General features: G+C 42.9%; 1 protein-coding gene across 2 annotated transcripts in view; it reads right to left on the reverse strand.

Annotated features, from left to right (window-relative positions):
- The window catches only part of TMEM266 (transmembrane protein 266), a 146,343-nt gene that overhangs the window by 101,225 nt on the left and 22,514 nt on the right, over positions 1-22,604 (reverse strand). For both annotated transcript variants that reach the window (XM_056796939.1, XM_056796932.1), the window contains exon 2: positions 1,234-1,324. In XM_056796939.1, coding sequence (XP_056652917.1) covers positions 1,234-1,247 — 14 coding nt within the window. In that variant the 5' untranslated portion in view covers positions 1,248-1,324. The remainder of the gene's footprint in view (positions 1-1,233; positions 1,325-22,604) is intronic.

Genomic DNA, 22,604 nt, shown 5'->3' on the forward strand with positions numbered 1-22,604 from the left:
TTCATTCATCTATTCAGCATTTAGTTTTTCTCTCTTCTCTTTTTTATTCCCATGCAGCTGCCAAAAAATCGGAGGTCCCTCTCATGCTGAAAATCCTTCAGAATCTCTCCCTGAATAAAGTAGAAGTGCCACCTTACCCAGGCACTGAAGTAGATTGGTGACTAAGTACATACTAGCCCACTTAGCCCACTAGATCTATTGGCTAGCCTCTAGACACCCAACATGCTGGATTTTTGTATCCTTTCCAGTCATCTCACTGTTCACTGATACCTCTGTGCATCCTTTCTTCCTACCTCCATTCCTTTTCACTTCTTGCCATGAGCACAGTAACCAAATAAAATGAACAATACCAAGGAATCTCACATACCTCAACTTAACCATCTCTGTGATTTCTAAGGGCAAAATGCTCTCCCTGACCTTCACCCCTTTATGTGGGTCATCTTGTCCTATTAGAACAACTGCATCTTGGGGGCAGAGAATGTCTTTCTTTTTACATTTGTGTCCCCAGTGCTTGGTACAGTGCCTAGTGTTGGGAATTGAGACCCCAAAGGTAAAGACTTCTGGAAACCCCCCAGCTACACTCTCCTTCCCTATCTTGGGCCTGTTGATATTCTGTATCCCTGGATACCCCAAAAGGCAACTGTATCCCCAACAGAACTTTTGTGTATGTTTCCTATAAGCTATGGACAGGACACCCTTGTTTCTCCAATCTCTGTATGAGATGTACCCAATAGAGCATTGATCATGACAGGTTGTATCGTGTTTATACCTGTTGCTATGCGAACATTGTTGGTTACCACATCTATGGATATGTTTGGGTGGTAACCCAGCTGGCTATAAAAGTCCTCACTCCCCTCAATAAAGTTGCCATTGTTTGCCATCAGTATCTTTGGTCCGTGTCACTGATCACCATCAGCCCTCCTGGATCCACCTACATTCTTATCCCTGGGGACCCCCAAACAGGGGGTCCCTGGTGGTCTCTGATGGTCTAGCACATAGTAAGCAATGGAGGAATGCATTTTTCCATTCATTCATTCCCTTGATGACTTGCCTTCAACTCATCTTCCCAGTCACCACACACTATCCCAGTTCATACCCTTCTCTTCTTGCCAAATGGGCAACTAGCCGTTCCCTTATTTCCCTGCCTCTGAGTCTGGCCAAGTTGAGTAAAGTGGCCCTCTGGGCTCCACACTTGCTGTTGGCCATGCTAAGATGTCCTCATGTGTTACTTACTGGGGACTGGTCATGGTGAATGCTACATCCGAAGCAGCAGGCTTTTCTGGTCTTTAGCTGCCCTCCTCTCTGAAGCCTTCGTGCATTGTTTCTACAAACGACAAAAAGTAGATCGGTCTGAAAACAAGTCACAGAATGACGGTTTTGTCGAAGCAAACATCTAGACACACATTCTAGACAGAGCCAAATCCAGAGAGCTCCCAAGATGACAACACGAAACCACACAACTCTCTTCAGTAATGGCAATGTTTTCAGCTTAAAGTCTCAGTTGTTTTTACACGAGCTCATTCCACAAGCCCAGTCTATGTGGCCAATTTTGTGAAAACTTAACAATTATGAAGGGGAAGATAGGAAGAAAAGATGGGTTGATCACATGGTGAGGGCAAGAAATGATCCACACCTGGCCCAAGTGCTCCATTGGTACCTTTGTGATAGAAGGGGAGACGGACAGACAGATAGATGATAGATAGACACAGACAGACAGTCAACCAACCAGCCAGAGGATTTAGTATGTACTTACTATGTGGTGGACAAAAGAAAGGAAGTTTTCCAGCACTTTGGATCTACCTTTGTGGTGAACTTATGGGAGATCACAGATCATACAGTTGTACGGGATGGGTTGTGATGTACATTAATGAAAGGACCTTCACCACTCCATCTGAGAATGAGTATTTATTAAGCAAATCTGGATAAATAGAGTATGCTCAGAGTCTGGGTCTAAGGTGGACAAAACAAGGCTCCAGGTAAGGGAGACCCCAAACCACAGCACCTCCCCCAATCTAAGGAACACAGAAGGTCAGAAATTGGAGGCAAAGCTTTCAACATCTGGAACTGAAGGGAGAGGGGGTCACTGAGTAGGGGGCCACTTCTCTTCAAAATGATTGAACTGTGGAGTTTATAAGGAGGTGTAATACAGCTCTTGTCTCTGGACACACACACACACACACACATAGGGGAGAGGACAAGGTATGCTCATGGGATCACAAGACGATGGCTTTTAGAATGTCACTGAAATGGGTCCAACCATTCTGAAAAGCAATTTGGAAAACGCTAAGAAATGACTCGTGTCCACATTGCATCTTCGGCTCAGAGATCCCACTCTCAAGCCTGTACCCCAGAAGGTCAAAAACAAAGTGAGATCCCATCCATCCCAAATTCTTCCTAGCAGCACATTTGGTGGTAGCACAGAAATGAATCCAAAGTCGATTAACCAGGGAATGGATAAGCAAGTTGTGGCCATTAATTTAATGGAACATTAATGCTCTGTTAGAAACGATGAATATGAAGAATTCAGACAAAGAAAATGCCACGTTCTTGTTTTCCAAGCAGCTGATGCTGTGATGAGACCTGTAAATGGCTTATCAGACTGTTATTTAAAAATAATAGCCCCCAAACAAAATGAACTGTGAAACACGGAGCCAAAGGGGAGAGACAGCTGGTCTGGCACTCTATAAATGCACCACCAATGTGCAAGCCTGCTGTCTAGTGATCCTGGGAGAAGGGGAATTTAGCTCGTGGCTTTAGAGTAATTGGTTTTCATACTCTGGGGACAAAAGTTTCTTGGTTATTTCAAGTTCCACTAAAATTCTGCCTGCTGCTTATAAACCTATTAAGTGTTTTGACCAGGGTTATGTTGCTTGCTCTGATCTTCCCTAAAGACCCCCTTCATCCGTCAAATGACAGTTCAAACATCTTATAGCAACCTTTCCATATAGCCTTGGAACACTTGAACTTCTAGGGCTCTCAGCTCTAGATTAATAGCTACTTTTTTGTACAGATGGGAAAACTGAGGTCAATAGAGGAAATAGAACTTGCTCAGGTTCACACAATAAGTTAGAAGATGACCTAGGTCTTTTGGCTTTCAGGATTTTGCTACTCAACAAAATTATTAATTATTTCATTAAAATTAATTTATTTTCTCATATACTTATGAGGAAAGAAAGAAAGAAAGAAAGAAAGAAAGAAAGGAAGGGAGGAAGGGAGGAAGGGAGGGAGGGAGGGAGGAGGAAGGAAGGGAGGAAGGAAGGAAGGAAGGAAGGAAGGAAGGAAGGAAGGAAGGAAGGAAGGAAGAAAGGAAGAAAGGAAGAAAGGAAGAAAGGAAGAAAGGAAGAAAGGAAGAAAGGAAGAAAGGAAGAAAGGAAGAAAGGAAGAAAGAAAGAAAGAAAGAAAGAAAGAAAGAAAGAAAGAAAGAAAGAAAGAAAGAAAGAAAGAAAGAAAGAAAGAAAGAAAGAAAGGAAGGAAGGAAGGAGAAAGGAAGGAAGGAAGGAAGGAAAGAAGGAAGGAAGGAAGGAAGGAAGGAAGGAAGGAAGAAGGAAAGGAAGGAAGGAAGAAAGAAGGAAAGGAAGGAAAGGAAGGAAAGGAAGGAAAGGAAGGAAGGAAGGAAGGAAGGAAAGGAAGAAAAGGAAGGAAAGGAAGGAAGAAAGGAAGAAAGGAAGAAAGGAAGGAAAGGAAGGAAGGAAGGAAAGGAAGGAAGGAAGGAAGGAAGGAAAGGAAGGAAGGAAGGAAGAAAGAAAGAAAGGAAGAAAGAAGAAAGAAAGAAAAAGAGAGGAAGAGAGGAAGGGAGGAAGGGAGAAAGGGAGGGAGGGAGGGAGGCAGGCAGGCAGGAAGGAAGGAAAGAAGGAAGGAAGGAAGGAAGGAAGGAAAAGAAAAGGAAGAAGGAAGGAAAGGAGGAAGGGAAGGAAAGAAAAATGTTAATATACAGAAGGAAGGTTCAGAGGAGCACAGATAAGCAGGGTAATATTGGGACTACCATTTTAAATTGACTAGGCATTTTAGAAATATGTCAGTGATGAATGGTCTCAACCTTAACCAATCTTTTCTGAGCTTTGTATATTGAAATATTCATGTTTGTTCAAAGTCAAAATAAAAATCCAACAAAACAATGTGGTTGGAATAAATGCCCTTTAAGGTCCCTAGAAGCTCTAATTGTATGATCCTATGATGAAAGGGGTTCCCCTCTTGTGGACTCAGTGGAATCCAGCAGGAAGCAGTGTGGTATAAACTGAGAGCTCAGAAGACCCAAGTTTGAATCCAGAGCTGCCCTATACTACCTTGGTTAAGTTCCAGCATTTCTTTAACCCTAGTTTCTTGTTAATAAAATGAGGATGACAACACGACCTACCTCCTGGGTTGTTACAAGGAATGTGCTATAAAAACATAAGTTGTTAACATTATTTATTTCTTCACTCACCCCATTATTCTGCACTTTTTGTTGCTAAGGAAAAGAAAGAGCAAGGGGTTGCAGGCTGCCCTGGCTAACTTGCAGTGAATGGACCTGATGAATAGCCAAAGTGGTACACAAATGGGACAGATGGTCCTTGTATCCCCAGGGTGCCCTGGAGCACAGGGAACCAAGCCTAGCTGTCCCTTTCGATCTCTGTATCTTCAAACCTTTTTTGGAAGCAAAAAGTGCTACAAGCCTTCTTGAATCATCCAAACAATATGTGTCCACTGAGTGGGCCACTGTGGAGGCCTTAGAGGTATACGCACAACAGTGAGATCATCTCTGCTCTCAGAAAACTTGTATACTAACAGAAGTGACAATGTCTAAGTGTACAAGTCTACACAGAATAAATACAAAATCTACAGTTTGCAGGGTGGTACGGGGCACTAGTAGCTGTGGAAATCAGGAGAGGTTTTCTGTAGAAGGTGGTGCTTGGATCAAGTCTTAAGGAATGAAGGGAATTTACAAAGTGAAGGTGAAGAGGGATTGCATCCCAAACTCAGAGAGATGGAGGGATCTGTATGAAGAGGCTGGAGTGGCTAGACTGCAGTGTGGGATGGGGAAATGACATATGACAAGACTGGAAAGATAGTTTGAAGCCAGGGAGTGATGGGCTTTAGATGTGACAGAGGGGCTTATATTTGATTCTTGAGATAATGGGGAACCCCTGCAGCTTATTGAGTAGAAAAATGATGGCAGGACCTTTGCTTAAGGATAATGCCTTTGGAGGCTGGGTGGAGAGTGAATGGACTGGAGCTGAGTAAGGTCTTGAGGCAGAGAGAACAATTAGAAGGCAGCAGTCCAGGAAAGAGGTGATGAAGGAAGGCTTCAATGAAAACGATGGCTGGGTGAGCAGTGACGGATGTGAGAGATACTGTGACCTTGGCTTATCCTCTGTCTATCCAGGCAAGTTTCTAAGATGCTAAGTTGCAGCGAATATACCACTCTGTGTGTGTGGGATTCTTTACCAGGAGCTCACTATGTTGATGAAATGGTTTAGAAGAATCCATCCAGGATCCCTCCCATTTTTATTATAAACGGCTCGCTGTCACTGAACCTAAACCCCCGTGGTCCTCACCTGCTAATGCTAATGATGGATGGAGAGGAAGAATTGATTGTTCAAGATATTCTCAATTCACAGAGGTGAGAGAATCAGCTACGATCAACCAGCAGACATTGTCAGTCAACAGGCATTTATTAAATGAGATACGGGAGCCAGCAGTCAATGTGCACGACCCTGAATTGAAAGAGGCCTTCCCAAGCCATTCCACCAAGAGATGGTTTCAGTGTTGGGGGAGTGGATGTGGCCCAGGGAGGGATGGGGTACCAGTCAACAGCCTGTCAGATAAAGCTGATTCAGCAAGAGGAGTACTATTCTCTAGCCCCGTGCTCAGATGTCGGCAAGACACAAAAGTGAGAAACACCAGCAATGATTTCCAAAACTCTATGGCTTTGGGGAGACAGACGGAGGCAGAGAGACAGTCAGCTCCTGGGCAGTCCCTGCACTTGGCCTCTTGATCTAGCCTTGATAGCCACCCGGTTTGCTCCCTTCACTCACCCTTTGAATTGTGGGGCTCCAGAATCTGTGGGACCTGCCCAGGGATCAGCTTTCCAGCTGACCTCTTTTTCCAGAGCACTTTCTCTCTACTTCTAAACAGGAATTGCCCTTCCCTGCTCAGCTGTTTTCTGTACTCACCCCATTAGCAGGGCCTGGTGAGGACTACTTCTGGGGAAAAGTTGTGCCCTTTATCCAAATGGTTTCCCTTGCCAAGGAAGCAGGGCTCAATGGATCCCTAGTGCTGGACATAAAGTCATGCTCAGCTCATTAAGGATCAGTTATTATTATTGATCACCATTGAGTTGGTAATGATGATGTCATTGATCATCATTGTTGATTGATATAATACCGATATCAGTAGATCATTGATAATGATGGATTATCAACATTAATCAATCAATAAATATTTATTAGGTACCTACTATGTGCCTGGTACTATGTTAGGAGGTGAGGACCCAAAGACTGAAATGAAGCAGTGCCTTCCCTCAAGGATCTTACATTCTCTTCATTTTGTACCTGGATAGCATTTTTAAAAGCATTGGCTTCTGCCTTAGAATTGATACAAATATCAGTTCTAAGGCAGAAGAGTAGTAAAGGCTTGTGGTAAGTGACTTGCCCAGGGTCACAAAACTAGGAAGTATTATAGGGCCAAATTTGAACCCAGATCCTCCTGTCTCCAGGCCTGGCTATATCCACTGAGCCACCTAGATGCCCCATCTGTATAGCATTTTAAAGTTTTGTAAAAGTCAAGAATTTTTTAAGCATTGATTTGTGTGCAAGTCACCATGCTAAAATGTTAGATATACGTTATCTCCTGTGATCTTTGCAATAATCCTGTGAGGTAGATGCTACATGGATAATTATTCCCATTTCACAGATGAGAAAATCAAGGAAGAGAGGTTAGGTGAAATTCCAATAGTCACACAGTTATAACCGTGTGGTTGTATCAGAGTAGGTCTGTATTCAAATTTCTCCTGACTCCAAGGCTAGAGTTCTTTCTACTATCTATGCTATCAAGTGAGGCAAACTATTGTCTTGGGATACTTTAGTGCTAAATCTGAGAGCAGAGCATCATTGATTTAGAGCTGGAAGTAATCTTAGAGGCCATTAGGTCCAATTTCCTCATTTTGCAAATGAGGAAACTGAGACCCAGGAAGTTTGTGACTTTTAGTGAATATTAAGTGCCTACTGAATGCTATTATGGGCACTAGGGATACCAAAGCTACACCATAGTCCTTGCCCTCAAGAAACTAACAGCCAAATGGAAGTACAAGACATGAGCACAAATGAAGGCCACAAATGGAGATGTGACAAGTGCCAAGATGAGGTCAAGATGGGGAGCAATGAGAAATTTAGGAGGCTGGGATCAGCTTCACCTGGGGAATTCATCTTCCTTGGAATGTTGGGGACAAGGGCCCACTTGATCTAGGATTGGGAGCAAGATGTCAGAGGGTGGGCTAAGTTCTGGTGACAATGTGAATACCTAGGAATGGCAGACCAATCAGAGAAGCAGGCCAGTTTACTTGTGGGGCAGGGAGAGGGCAGCTGTGGCCAAAGCACGATGAGGGCTCGAGGCTCTTTCCTGCTCCAAAGCTCAAAAAGCAGCTGTATCCTTGGCCTCTGGGATGTGCTAAAGCTGTCCCTGTTATGTGAGGCTGCTGTAGACACTCATGCTGGCTGGGCAAGGAAGAGGAAGAGAATCAGGAAAGGGCACTTTGTGGCAGATGAGTACAGTTGTGGGCAGGCTGATTATTTGGCTGGTTTTTCGTGTGTGTGTGTGTGTGTGTGTGTGTGTGTGTGTGTGTGTGTGTGTGTGTTCTTCTGTGTTGTATGTGCCTCCAGGGAGAAATCTGTGAATTAGGTTGCACACAGTGGTCACGAGGAAAGAGTGTGTCAGAGTCCTGGGCAGGACAGTTCTATCCCAGGGTTAGTGATTACTTTATGCTCCAAGGAATCTCCTCCGGGACAACATTCTCCAAGCTCTTCCTTATTCTTTTTTTTAAGTAAACCCCTTAACTTCTATCTTAGAATCAATACTGTATATTGGTTTTAAGGCAGAAGAGCAGTAAAGGCTAGGCAATGGGCTTTAAATAAACTTGCCAAGGGTCGCACAGTTAGGAAGTGTCTGAGATCAGATTTGAACTCAGGGCCTCCCATCTCCAGGCCTGGTTTTCTATCCACAGAGCCACCTAGCTGCCCCCTTTCCTATTCTGTTAGTGTGTGCTGAGGTCAGAAGTCCAGGGATCCTGGTGGTCAGAGCCTTGACAAGGAGGTGGCAGGATAAGAATAAGGATGGGGATAGCTCCATTTGACTAAAGAGTAGCCTCTATGAAGAGAGAAATGGAGTAAGATAGGGAGACTGGAACCTGGTTGTGGCTCCGTCTTCAGGACATTTGGTACTGGAGATAGGGTGGAACAGCCTGGGCTTCCTCTACTAAACACCAAGGAAGCTCCAGTGCCTAGAGATGAGCTGAACCTTTAGGTTCTATTTGAGTTCCAACTCTCTGATCCTATGATGAATTATGGCTCCACCCCATAGAGGAAGCAGGAAAAACCAGAGGGAGAATGGTATATCAGGGAGCTAAGGGTCCCTCTTTAATGTACAGGCATCCTGGCCTCCCCGCTTTCATTTCCCCCATTTCCCTGGAAATCAGTCTCTCCCACACAGTCACAGGCTCTTCAATGACTACAAGTGGTCAGGATGCTGGCCTTGTAGCTCACCTAAACACTAGCACTTTTCATGGCACAGTGCCCCCTGGCACCCTAAGGGGCACTGGCTCCATCAGGAGCCAGGGATGAGTGCCATGGGCTGACTCACCCACACTTGCTCTGCAGAACCCAGGGGTTCTTGAAGGTCTCCCAACATGGTGCTGTCCCCATGTGACTCTGCCTACATCTGTTGAGATCAAAGGAAGAGCCAAAGGATCCATCCCATTTGAGTCTAGAGTGAGATGGAAGGATGCTACCTTATTTGCTAGCAATTCTATGAAAAAAATAAATAAAAATGGAAAGGGGAAGTCTTGGCAATTCACCTTTTCTTTGTTTTTATAGACTCTCAGAGCTGGAAGGAAACGCCACAGGTCATTTCATCCCTTTTTCAATATCCCCAAATAATAGTAACCTGGCTGCCATTTGAATAGCTCTGGTGATGTGGGGTTCAATCCCTCTCAATACAACTCATTTCACTTCCTGACAGTTCTGATTGTTAGGAATTTTTTTCCTTATATTGAGCCAGAATCTTCCTCTTTTCAGTCTCCACCCAAGCAGCTTGTCCTTTCTGGGGCCAAACAGGACAAGTCTAATCCCTCTTCCATGTGCCAAACCATTGGGTGCTTGAAGAAGTCTGATATGTTCCCTTGAAGCCTTTTCTTCTCATGACTTAATACCCCCAAGTCATTGAATTGATTCTCACAGGGCATGATTTCCATTCCCCTCTTCAAATTGGTCACTCTCCAGCTTGTCAATGTCCCTCCCAAAGCTTGGCACCAGAACAGAACACTCTAGATGAATTCTGGCCAGGACCAAGGACAACAGAACTACTATCACCTCCTTTATGCTGAAACTATTCCTCCTCCCTTGGAGCAGCAAGAGAGTCAGCACCAAAGCAAATGTATCCAGTAGACTTTTTTGACAAACCCCAAGACCCCAGCTACTCAGATAAGTTCTCACTATTTGACAAAAAGTTGCTGAGAAAGTTGGACAGCATCATGGTAGAAATTAGGTTGAGATCAACGATTGGTGCCATTCACCAAGTAAGCTCCAAATGGATCGATAATCTAGACATAAAAGGTCATATCATAAACAAATTAGAGAAACAAGGAAGAAATTAACTTTTGGATCTACGGAAGAAGAAAGAATTAATGACCAAGCAAGGGACAGAGAATCATACAATATTAGATGAACAATTTTGAGTATATAAAATTAAAAAGTTCTTTCAAAATTCAATAAAGCTAAGATCAGAAGGGAAATAGTTAATTGGAGAAAAATCTTTGCAGCAAGGTTTTTTTTTTCTGATGAAAGTCTCATTTCCAACATACATGAGGATACGGATTCAAATTCATAAGAATAAGAGCCATCTCCCAATTGATAAATGGTCAAAGAAATTCAAACTATCAAAAGCCACATGAAAAAAATTTCCAAATCACTAATAATGAAAGAAATGCAAATTAAAGCAATTCTGAGACTCTACCCCATACCACTATGATTGGTAAAGTTGACAAAAAAGAAAAGTGTTGGAGGAGGTATAGGAAAACAGGAACATTGATGTACTTTTGGTGGACCTTTGAATTGGTATATTGGGCAAGTTAACTAACCTTCATGGACCTCAGTTTTTTCATCTGTAAAATGAGATGCTTGAGCTAGATTGACTCTAAAGACCTTTCTAGTTCCATATCAAGGATACTACTATCTTAATGAAAGAAAGTGCCCTCTTCAGGATTTGGCAATTTTGCTGATTAAAAGGGACAAAGACAAATGGAAGAACTGCATATGAAAAAGAATAAGAAAACAAGTAGCAATTAAGATAGCTTAGTCTAAGCAAAGACTGACATATTGTCTTATTTTCCAACTGCTAATCTTTTATTTAGTAGTTTTCAGTCTTGTCTGACTCATTGTGGCCTCATTTTGGGTTTCTTGGCAAAGATATTGGAGTGGTTTGCCATTTCCTTCTCTAGCTTATTTTGCAGATATGGAAACGGAGGCAAGCAGGTTAGTTAACTTGTCCAGGGTCTTACAGGTAGTGCCTGAGGCTAGATTTGAACTCAAATCTTCCTGACTCTAGGACTGGTACTCCCTCTATCCACTTTCACATAGCTGTCCATACTGCTAATTTGCATATGACCAATAGGAGAACATTTGAGTTCATAACCAAGGAACCCTAATTTCAAAAATATTTTGTGATTGTTAGACATATGTATATTGCCTAAGTATGGCTTAGTCTGCAGAAATGAGGATTTAGTAAATGTGTTGGTTGATTACTATTACTAGATGAGATTGCCCACTGAGGGGACCCAGCCCTGAACCTAGGGATTTATATAGAAGAAAATACTTCAGAGCCTGGCAAAAGGGAGACTATACCTCTTGTACTCCCACGTGCTACCTTTAAGGTAGAAACTCCTCAATGTCTAGCCAGGGAAGCAAAGTTGGATAAGCTTATACAATTCCCAGAGTAAGGGTCTCTGCCCTTTTTGAAAAAGCACAGCATTCCCCTGGCAGCAAAGAGGCCAGCAGCTCAGCTTAGCAATGGATCTCCCCCTCCAACTGAGATGCCTTGCCTCCCACTGAATGTTGTGAGGTCTGGCCCTAAGTAAGAGAAAGTACATTAAAGCATACAGTTTCAGAGCTTTGAACTGTCCTAGTCACACACATGTGCTTCTTATGCTACTTTACATTTATGTCCACTCTCTCCCACAAATACCATATACCTTGGTAGGAGAGTCTGCCCCAGATTTGTGACTATTTTTCTCTTTTTTGCCTTTTGAATGAATGTCTTTGCCAAGAGTCATCTGACTGATTTCCTGATGTGCAGCACACCAGTGGGGGCTCGGGAGTAATAGTATATATTAGTATATATTATTAGTGTGTATATGTATATATATATATATATATATATATATATAATAGTAAGAATGAAACCTTTCTGTCTCCCAGAGTTACTCCTAGAGCCCTGGGAGGAGTCATGGAAGTCAGCCCCTCAGTAAAACTCCAACCTGGCAGCAGGAGTACAGATTGGGGGTAAGAGAAGCCATGGCAAGAGCCCAAGAGAGCCGAGGCAGGGAGGACAGGGCACAGCACCTGTTTCACTAAAATTGGGTCTGCTCTCAAGAAGGAGGCAAGGAGAGAGGATGGGGACTACAGCTGTTCTTAATGGACTTATGTGGCAAGGTAACATCATCATGAGATACTGTATTTTCTATTTAAATGTATATATATTTTAAACATTTACCTTCTGTCTTCACATCAATACTAAGTATCGATTACAAGGCAGAAAAGTGGTAAGGGAGGGGGCAGCTAGGTAGCTCAGTGGATTGAGAGTCAGGCCTAGAGATGGGAGGTCCTGGGTTCAAATTTGGACTCAGACACTTCCCAGCTGTGTGACCCTGGGCAAGTAACTTGATCCCCATTGTCTAGCCCTTACCACTCTTCTGCCTTGGAACCAATACACAGTATTGATTTCAAGATGGAAGGTGAGGGTTAAAAAAAGAAAAGTGGTAAAGTCTAGGCAATGGGGGTTAGGCAAGGCCATTTTTGCCAACCTTCCCAGAAGTGCTGTGAGCCCAGATAAGATCATGTCCATGAAAGTACTATCTAAACATGTGTAGGGCATCAAGGGGACCCAGTAGAATGAGAGCCAGGACTAGAGATGGGGCATCCTGGGTTCAAATGGGTCCTGAGACACTTCTTGGCTGTGTGACCCTGGGTAAGTCACCGAACTCTCATTGCCTAGCCCTCGCCACTCGTCCGCCTTGGACCCAATATCCAGGATTGATTCTAAGATGGAAGGTCAGGGTTTTTAAGGAATGTTTCATTGTTCTTCATTTATGAACGGGAGTCAGCCTTGCCAGGAACATCTTCGTGGGCGCAGGTTGAAAATGTCCCAGTGGTTGCAGCCAGCAGCCACGAGAGCCTTTTTGCAAACTGAGCCAGAGAGACAAAGGAGCATCGAGTTCACATTTGTCCTGTAATGAATTGAATTTGTCCCCAAACCCAAAGGGCTTTCCTGAGGAGGTCAAGCAGCATCCTGGGGCTGGCAAGGCTCCTAATGGTGAATGTGCAAGGTCATCCGCGTTCCAAAGAGAAGCACCCTGGAGCACCTCGTCAGCAACTTCTCTTTCCTTGGAGGAAGGCTATGATTACATTTTTCCACTTAGAGGAAAATGTGTCCTCTGGTGGGCAGACTGGGGACTTCTCGGCCCCGGGGGACATACCGAGGATCTCTCGGGGCTGCCCAGACTGGCAGATCATTCTTGAAATCTGTCCCTGGTTGTGGAACGATAGCATTTCCCCATCTTTGTACTTTGCAGAGGACTTTCAAGTCCATCGTTCCATTTATCCTTACAATCACTCTATGCAGGAAAGAAGATGGATTGAGCCCATTTTCCAGATCGAGAGACTGAGGCTTAGGGCAATCCAGTGGCTTGCTCAAAGACATATTCACCCAGTAGAATTGGGTGTCGGCTACGGGGTGGGGGAGGAGAGGAGGGGAAGAACATGAATCATGTAACAATGGAAAAATCTTCTAAATTAATTAAATAAAATCATTCAATTCAAAGACATTCAGCAAAGTCAACTGAGCAATTTATTTATAGAACCTTTTTTTTTTAAACCCCTACCTTCTGTCTTGGAATCAATACTATGCTTTGGCTCCAAGGCAGAAGAGTGGTAAGGGCTAGCCAATGGGGATGAAGTGACTTGCCCAGGGTCACATAGTTGGGAAGTGTCTGAATCTAGATTTGAACCCAGGACATCCCATATCTAGGCCTGATTCTCAATCCACTGAGATACTCAGCTGCCCCCTTGAATCTTTTAAATAAATCTACATTTATTAAATCCATTAAAGTGCAGGGCAGTGTGCTTAAAGATGAGGGGTCAGGAATAAGGGTCCAAAACTTAGACAGTAACAAGGAATATTTATTTGATGTTTTCAAGTGTGCAAAGCATTTCCCCTAAATGATCTCATTTGAGCCTCAGAGAGACTGAGAATTGTTACAAGTGTTATTGTCCTCATTATGCAAAAGAAACTGGAACAGAAATAGGAGAAAGGATTTGATTAAGGTCACACAGTTAATAAGTATTAGAAGTGGAATTTGAACTCAGACCCTCCTAACTCCAAGGCCAGCTCTCTGTGCTGGAGGCAGCTAGTGTGGGGCATGGTGGATGGGATCCTAGACATGGAGTCAGGAAGACTTGGGTTCTAACCGAGTGTTAGACCTTGGGCATGTCATTTGACTTCTGTCTGCCTCCATTTCCTCATCTGTAAAATGGGGATAAAATAGAACTTACCTCTTAGGGTGGCTAACTATTGAGTACTTTATTACTATCATTATTTCTATCATTCACTGTCCCACTAATTAGATAAGACATAATTCCTGCCCTCATGGTGCCCCCACTCTAATAGCAGGATGTTATTTAGACGTCAGTAACTAGAACACAGAATAACACAGGGTTGGAGAGGGATGAAAACCAGAGTATAAAGAATATCCAGGGTGTGGCTGGATCTTGCAGAGAAAGTCAATAATCTGAAAGGATGCACGTGGGAAAGGAGTTCATTGAAGAGTTAGACATTAAGAAAAGGGAAAAGACCTCCCCAAAAGGCCAGGTTACAGTGTGAGCAAACATGCAGAGGCAGGAAAGCCCAGACCTACTAAAGCTGAGAAGTGTCCCCTTTGGGCTGGAGCACAGACCGTATAGGGTGTCTCAAAAGTCTTACTGAATTTTTTCTTTTTATTTTTTTTGATAATTTTATTTAATTAGATGAGTTAGAATATTTTTCTGTGGTTATAAGACTCATGTTCTTTCCCTCCCCTCTTGTATCTTTTTTTCCTTTTTAAAAAACTTTGACCTTCTGTCTTATAATCAATGCTAAGTCCTGGTTCCAAAGCTGAAGAATAGTAAGGACTTAGGCAATTGGGGTTAAGTGACTTGCTCAGGGTCACATTACTAGGAAGTGCCCAAAGCCAGATTTGAACACAGGACCTCCCATCTCTAGCCCTGGGTTTGCCCCTCATTGAAGGTCTTCAGAGAGGCTGAATGATAACTTGCCAGGAATCCCTCAGGCAGTCTGTGTAACATCTCTGAGATGTATTTTCTTCATCTGTAAAAGGGAGTTGGACCAGCTCCCTTCCAGCTCTGAGATTCCATAATGGTCATTGCCAGATTTATCTCCTCCTTCTTGTCCACCCAGGGAAGACTAGAGGACTTTCTTGGTTCTTATTCTTCACTCCAGGTCTGGCACCTCTCCTGTGGGGAGAACCAGGGAAGTCTGAAGGAGGGTAGGTGACCCTGAACCAGCCTTCAAAGACTCTTGGGAGATGGTTGGCTCCAGCTCCTTGGCCCTGCAGGTCCAGGAAGGGGATGCTACACAGAGATGATGGGGAGCCCTGGAGTAACTCTTTCCCAGTTCCCGGGCTGTTCTCACATCAGAGGAACAGCCCGAGTCATGGTAATATTATCTAACCCTTAGGTGATACGTGGCAAGGTATAGGTTGCCAGTGTAAGCAACTTTAGGAACTGACTTGGAGTGGGGATAAGAATGCTCTACATTTAGGATCATAAGTGTAGAATTGGAGAGGACCTCAGAGGTCATTGATTACAGCTGCCTCATTTTTGCAAATGAAGAAACTGAGTTCAAGGGAAATGACTTGTCCAAAGTCAACAGGTAATAAGTATTACAAGAGGGATGTGAACCCAAGTCCTTAGACTCAAGTGATCTTTCCATAATACTATACTTCCTCTTCCTAAAAATGAGTTGCTATGTGAGATAGTGAATCAGCTATCACTAAAAGTTTTTGCATTATGAAGTGTTGCCTATATTATAATTTTTTTGCATTTCCCATGGCTTAATTATCTCAAATTCATACTTGTGGGCTAAGTCCTTAAAGGACTAAAAAATTAGGGGGCAGTTGGGTAGTTCAGTGGATTGAGAGCCAGACCCAGATTAGACATTTCCTAGCTTTGTGACCATGAGCAAGTCACTTAACCCCCATTGCCTAGCCATTTACTACTATTCTGCCTTAGAACCAATACCAAGTAAGTGTTTTTTTTTTAAAAGGACTCAAAAGTTCCTACAGTTTCTAGGCTAAAATGATCTGGGCTCCTAACCTTGTAGTCCAATGAGCCCCCACTAGAATGCTTTTTATTACCAATCAGGCAACAGACACAGTTAACTCTTAGCAAAGGCATTTATTGGGATGGTATCATAAAAACAGTAACTATAAAGCATTCTTCCTATAAACCTGGAGTGCACAAATACATACAACATCCATGGAAATGATGGATACCAACTTAAGGTACAAAGGTAATGAGACATACACGTAGGGAACATGGCGCCAAATTCACAATGATAGAACTGTAACTTTCTTAGTGGAGTCCTCATCATGGGCTGTTGCTGAGTAGGCTGCTCAGCAGAGATTTCCTGTTCTGTTCCTCTCAGGCCTAACTCTTTGAGGCCATAGCTATCTCTGATCTATGCTGCTAGGAATCACATTTATTGCAACTACTTCCATAGACATGCCTATCCAGCTTGTGTATCTCTGCTCCTTCAATTATGTCTGGAACTCTCCAATTACTGCATGAGCTAGCTCATCTAGTGAATGAGTCATGATCAGCAAAAGTCAATGAGTGAAAAGCTTGCCCTCTTTCCATCAAGAGACAGAGTTGAGGTTTCTAGTCAACTCATGTGAACTCTCAAACTATCTCTACTATATTGATGGGCTTGACTTCAATCTACTAACTTTTCAGGCCACCTAGGAACATGCCTGTCTTCTGCCAGCCAATGGGAAGCTGCCCTTGTAATTCAACCAAGAGTTTCACATTTTCTAAAGTGTTAACATTATGTTAACACATTAACACCTCATTATCTTGAGATTTCATTCTGGATATTAACCTCATTACCTTGTTATTATATTCACTGGTGGGAGAGGTAAATCAACTGGCCAAAGACCAATTCTTTCCTTCTATACATTCATAGATGGAGATGCTGAGCAATCAGTAAGCATTTACTATCTTCCAGGCACTGTGCTCAATACTTGAAATACAAAAACAAGTAAATAAAATAGTTCCTGCCCTCGAGAAGCTTATATTCTAATGGGGGGTTCATAAAGGGGAAATGAAATGCATCTGCCTTTTATTTGTGTAAGCGTTGCAGCCCCTGTGAAGAATGTAAGCTCCTTGAGCACAAGAATGATTCTGCTTTTGTCTGCTCCAAGCCCAGAACCCAGTCAGCATCTTGAATGTAGAAGGTTATTCAATAAATATCAGAAAACTGAATTCTCCTGTGACAGGTCATCGTAGCTCTAGTGATGACTCAAGAAAGGGTTGTTTGAACATCTTAGCAAATGGTGTTCATAGGTTTCAGTGGCAAAAAAATCATCTCCTGATGGCCAGCTTCGTTGATAAGCCTCTCTGAACTTCTTGGAATTTCTGTTCTCCAGGCAGAATGCTTAAGATGTTAGAATGACTAAAGTTGCAAATAGGCTTTAGTGGAGCCTGTATACTTTGGGGACTTTAACAGTTAAGATGGTATAATGAAGGGAGCACTGACCTTTGAGTTTTAAAGATTTAGATTCAAAACCTAACTCAGACACTTAGTAGTTTTGTGACCCCAGAAAAGTAACTTAACCTATCTGTGCCTCAGTTTTCTCATTTGTAAAATGGCAATAATCATACCTATCTTGTAGAGTTACCTTATGTTTTAAATGAGATAGTGTCTATAAAGCATATTAGAAACCTTAAATAGCTAAATAATAATAATAATAGCTGACATTACATAGGATTATATTACATAAGATTTTAAGGTTTGTAGCATGCTTTGCAGATATTTTATTTTAGACTTAAAAGAACTCAGTGCTTTTAATTATCCTCATTTTATAGATGAGGAAACTGAGGCAAACATAGGTTAAGTGACTTGCTCAGGGCCATATAGCTAGTAAGTGTCTGGGGATGGATTTGATCTCAGGTCTTTGTGACTCCAAGGTCTAGTATTCTTTCCATCTCATATCCAAACTCCTTTAATGTATGTAAGTAATAATAATAACAATAACAAGATAAGTGTAGAATCTTGACCAATGGAGGTGGTAGTCTTGGAATCCTCTGTCCTGATCAGACCACAGCTGAAGTACCATGTCCAGTTCTGGGTCCCACATTATGAGTGAGATTGATAATTACAGTTTATCAGAGGTAGATGGCTAGGATTGTGAAAGATTTGGGAACTATGTCTTGTGATTGATGAGTGAAGGAACTAGATATGTTTAATTTTAGGAAGAGAAAATCTAAAGGGCACATGATTAGGTGTTGTCAAACAGCCAAAGGCTGGTCAAATGGCAGAAGGATTAGCCTTGTTCTGCTTGAATCAATAGGACAAAACTCGAATCAGTCAATGGAAGATGCACAGAGATAATTCTGAGCTCAACAAGAGGGAGATCATTGTGATCATTGAAGTTGTGTGAAAAAAGTTGGGCTGCTTTGTGAGGTACCAAGTTCCATGTCACTGAAAGTATTCACACTGAGCTTGGATGTCTGTCTAGTACAGATGCTATGAGAGGAATCTTTCTCTGAGTAGGAGATTGGCATAGAGGTCCTCTATCGCATCTTCTAATTCTAAGATTCTATGGAGCTCAATAGTTGCTATGAACCTCCCAAAGGACAGTTAGATGCTAAAGAAATCAATTTTGACTTTCCAACATGACTTTGTGGTCTTATATACTCCCTTGTCTCCCTCCCCTTGTTCCTCTCCCCACTGTGTCTGATACAGGGTTGAGTACATGTAAGGCAATAGTAACTTGTAATGGTAAGCACTCCAGAATTTGGCATAAAAATAGTTAGTTCACAGATATGAGCATTCTCTCTAACAATGCAAACTGCAATCCTTCTATAGTTCAGTATATGGCTTCATGAATTGCTCTGGACAAAAACAAGACATCAAGCCTTGGCCATGTCTCTCCCTTGCTCAACAACCTCCAATGGTTCCCTCTTATCTTTATAATCAGATTCAAATTCCTCTGCCTGACAGATGCAAAACCCTTTCCCTGGTTCTAACCTACCTTATCAGCACTTCACCCTCTTTCTATCATTGTTCTTTTCTATGATCATCTATCAGCCAAAATGGCCTTCTTGCTGTTTCTTACCATCTCCATGACCTGTTGCCCATGCCTGGAATTCACTCTCACCTTATCTGCCCCTTTTAGAAGTTCCAGCAGCACCTCCTTCAGGAGACCTTTCTAGATCTCCAACTGTTAGTGCCCCCCTCTACCTAAATGACTAGGTATTTTAAAATGTATTTTTGTGTTTATTTATATGTGCAATGCTATTTATTGAATTGAATGTAAACTCTTTGAGGGCAGGGAATGAATTAGGTTCTTTGTCCTCTGTATTCCCAGAGCCTAGACTCCAGGCAGATGCTTAATAATGCTTGTTCACTTTCCAGCTGTGTGACCCTGGGCAAGTCATTTAACCTCCATTGCCTAGCCCTTACCACTCTTCTGTCTTGGAATGATACACAGCATTGATTCCAAGATGGAAGGCCAGGATTTAAAAAAATAGAATGCTCATTGACTGATTCAGTGATGAGCCCCTTGAAACTTCCCTAGGCTGAGTGCCACACAGCAGACTCACATTTGTGATTGGATATTGACATGACTGGATGTCAGACATCTTTCCAGGCTGGTAGGGCCTTCTAGGACCTGTGCTCCTCTGGCCAAGCTCCTCTATATATACAGGATATTGGGGATCACATCATTAGGGAAGTCACTGGGATTAAAGAGGACTAGGAAACGTTTCTTGCAGAAGATAGGATTTTAGAGGTAGATAGATTTGAAAGAAGTTGGGGAAACCAAGGGGCAGAAATGGAGAGGAAGAACATTCCAGACATGGTGAACAATCAGTGAAAAATTGGGAGTTGGGAAATGAAGAGTCTTATGCAAGGACCATTAAGGGGACTGGTGTCACCATTGGTAAGGGAGGAGGTAAAAAGTATAAGACTTGAAAGGTAGGGGAGGGCGAAATTAGAAAGTAAATAAAACAGGATTTTAATTTGATCATGGAGGTGAGAGGAGCCACTGGAATTTACTGAATGGGGGAGTGATATAGTTAGGCCTCTGCTTTGGAAAGATCTCTGATAGCTGAGAGGAGAATGACTTGGAGTGGGAAGAGACTTGAGGTAGGAGGTTGACCAGCAGGCTATTTTAACAATCCAGAAAACAACATTGGTGGCAGTGTCAGAGGAGAGAAGACATCCATCTTATAGATTGGAAGTGGGGAATAAGAGTGAGGAGTTGAGGATGACACCAAGGTGCAAACCTGGGAGACTGGGAGGATGATAATATCCTCAACAGAAAAGGCAAAGTTAGAATGAAGAGATGGTTTAGCAACTGGAGATTCAAGACTGAAACTCAGAAGAGAGATTATGGCTGGAGAAACAGATCATTTGAAGAGATAATAATTGAATCCAGAGGATCTGATGAGATCACCAAGGGAAGCAATATAGAGGGAGAAGAGAAGAGGTTCCAGGACACCCATGATTAGTAAGCTCAATGTGGAGGAAGAGCCAGCTAAGGAGACTTAGTAGTAGCAGCCAGGCAGATAGAAGAGAACTAAGGAGGAAGAAATGTCACAAAATCCTAACGAGATGAGGGTATCAAGGAAGAGAGGGTGATTGATGGTGTCAAAGGCTGCAGGGAGGTCAAGAAGGATGAGAACTGAGAAAACCCATCAGATGATAATGGCTACATTACCTACCTCCCAAAATACTGTGAGGATAAATCAAGATGGCATGTGAAGTGCTTTTCAAACGTTGTGCTGGGAAAACCTGTCCTGCTCTTATTATTGATGCCAACATGAGAATGATTAAGGACAGTTTCACACAGAAGAAACAGGCTATGCTAAGGGCCAGGGGAGACTTCAAATCAGGGTTTGTATTCCACATCAGCTATGATATGACAAGCAAGTCACTTTATTTCTCTGGGCCTCCATTTCCTCATCTGTGAAATGGAGATAATTATACCTATAGAAAGAAATACCTTCCCAGGGCTGTTGTAAGGACCAATGGGCACATATGCATAGCAATTTGTAAACCAAGGGGCCTAGGGAAATACCAGCTGGTGTTTTTATGATGGAGCTTGTCAGATCACATTAGAGAAAGGTCTTCTCTCTCCAGGTTGGGGAATGTGTTCTGTTATTCCTCAGCTTGGAGCTGTTCCTGGGTCTGTGTGTTCCATCTTGAGAGAGCTGGTCTCTACAGGAGGGCGTGCTGCCTCCTGGGCTGGAGTCCAGGGACTGGGGAATTACCTTGTTGGCATACGGACCTTTCGGCCACATCCCAGGATTCTTCCACCCATCCTGTGGTGTTGGGCAGATTTAACAGAGGATTAGCAAGGGAAAGAGAATGGGCAGCTGATGTAATTCCTCCAAAGGAAGCTTGTACATAATTGTAGATATAACAGGTGAGGAGGAGGCCAGATTAGGGAATAACAACTCACATTTATGTAATATGGTTTGAGGGTTCCAAAGAACACTCCCCAAGTAGCCCTGAAGGTACCTAATGCACATATTATTATACTCTTTTTAAAGATGAGTAAACTGAGGCAATAAAGTGATTTGCAGAAAGATCACTCGGGAAATAAGCATCAGAGTATGATATGAATTCTGGTTTGTCTCTGAATCCAGAGTCAGGGGTCATTCCACGCATCTAAATCAGTGGCAGAGTTAGAAAACCAATCCTGGTCTCCTGACATCAAGTCTTTCCTATAGTCCAGGCTGTCTTCTGCAAGCCAGTTGCCTGTCCCCAAGAAGTAAGATGGAGAAGCAGTTTGAAGAGAGGTCAATGGCAAGGACCCTCTCAGATCCAAATCTATGATCCTTCCAGCTCTAGTATTCTATGTTCAAAGCTTCCTGCTGGCTCTGACATTCTAGGTTCTAAGCTTCCTATTGATGCTTGCTTCTATGTTCTATGTTCCAGGGTCCCTATTGATTCATATTCTATGTTCTAAAGTCCCTGCTGGCTCTGAGCTTTATGTTCTAAGGTCCCTACTGACTCTTATATTGTCTGTTTTAAAGTCCTTATTGACTTCTGAATTCTATGTTCTAAGGTCTATGTTGGCTCTGAGGTTCTATGTTTCACGTTCTAGGGCAGCGGTTCTCAACCTGTGGGTCATGACCCCAGCGGGGGTCAAATGACCAAAACACAGAGGTCACCTAAAGCCATCGGAAAATACATATTTCTGATGGCTTTAGCCGCTGAGAAATCACGCTACTTTACAGCAAGATCTCGGAAAGAACGGGGACCCTGCTGCCCGCACATTGTACTAATATTAGTTACCTATCAGCAGCCCTCCCCTTATGAGGGGCGATGGATTTACCCTGTTGCCTGGAGACCAGACTCAAACAGAGACCCAGAGAGAGCACCCCAGAGCTAGCTCCGGAGGGGTTAAGAACGAGTCCTGGAGTGGATAACTCCTGGAGCAGATAACGGAGCCCAGTAACCCCAGCAAAGTGAAGCCTCAGCTCGAGCTGGAGGGAGATGACAGGAAGAAGAAGGCAGCGTCTGTGGACCCCCTCCCCAGACAGGACTTACCTCCCACCCCAGTGCTCAGGTTGCCTCCTGCTGGATTAATATTTCTCAACATATAATTAAATATTGTTTTTGTGATTAATCACCAGGTTTAAATTATGTTTGATTTGTAGCAATGAGAATACATAATGCATATCAGCTATTTACATTCCGAATCATAACTGTAGCAAAATTACAGTTTTGAAGTAGCCACCAAAATGATTTTTTGTTTTGGGGTCACCGCAACATGAGGAACTGTATTGCAGGGTCACGGCATTAGAAAGGTTGAGAACCACTGTTCTAGGGAGTCTACCATCTTTGTTTCCAAT

The sequence above is a fragment of the Monodelphis domestica genome, chromosome 1 (genome assembly GCF_027887165.1).
Source record: "Monodelphis domestica isolate mMonDom1 chromosome 1, mMonDom1.pri, whole genome shotgun sequence".
Taxonomy (NCBI): Eukaryota; Metazoa; Chordata; class Mammalia; order Didelphimorphia; family Didelphidae; genus Monodelphis; species Monodelphis domestica.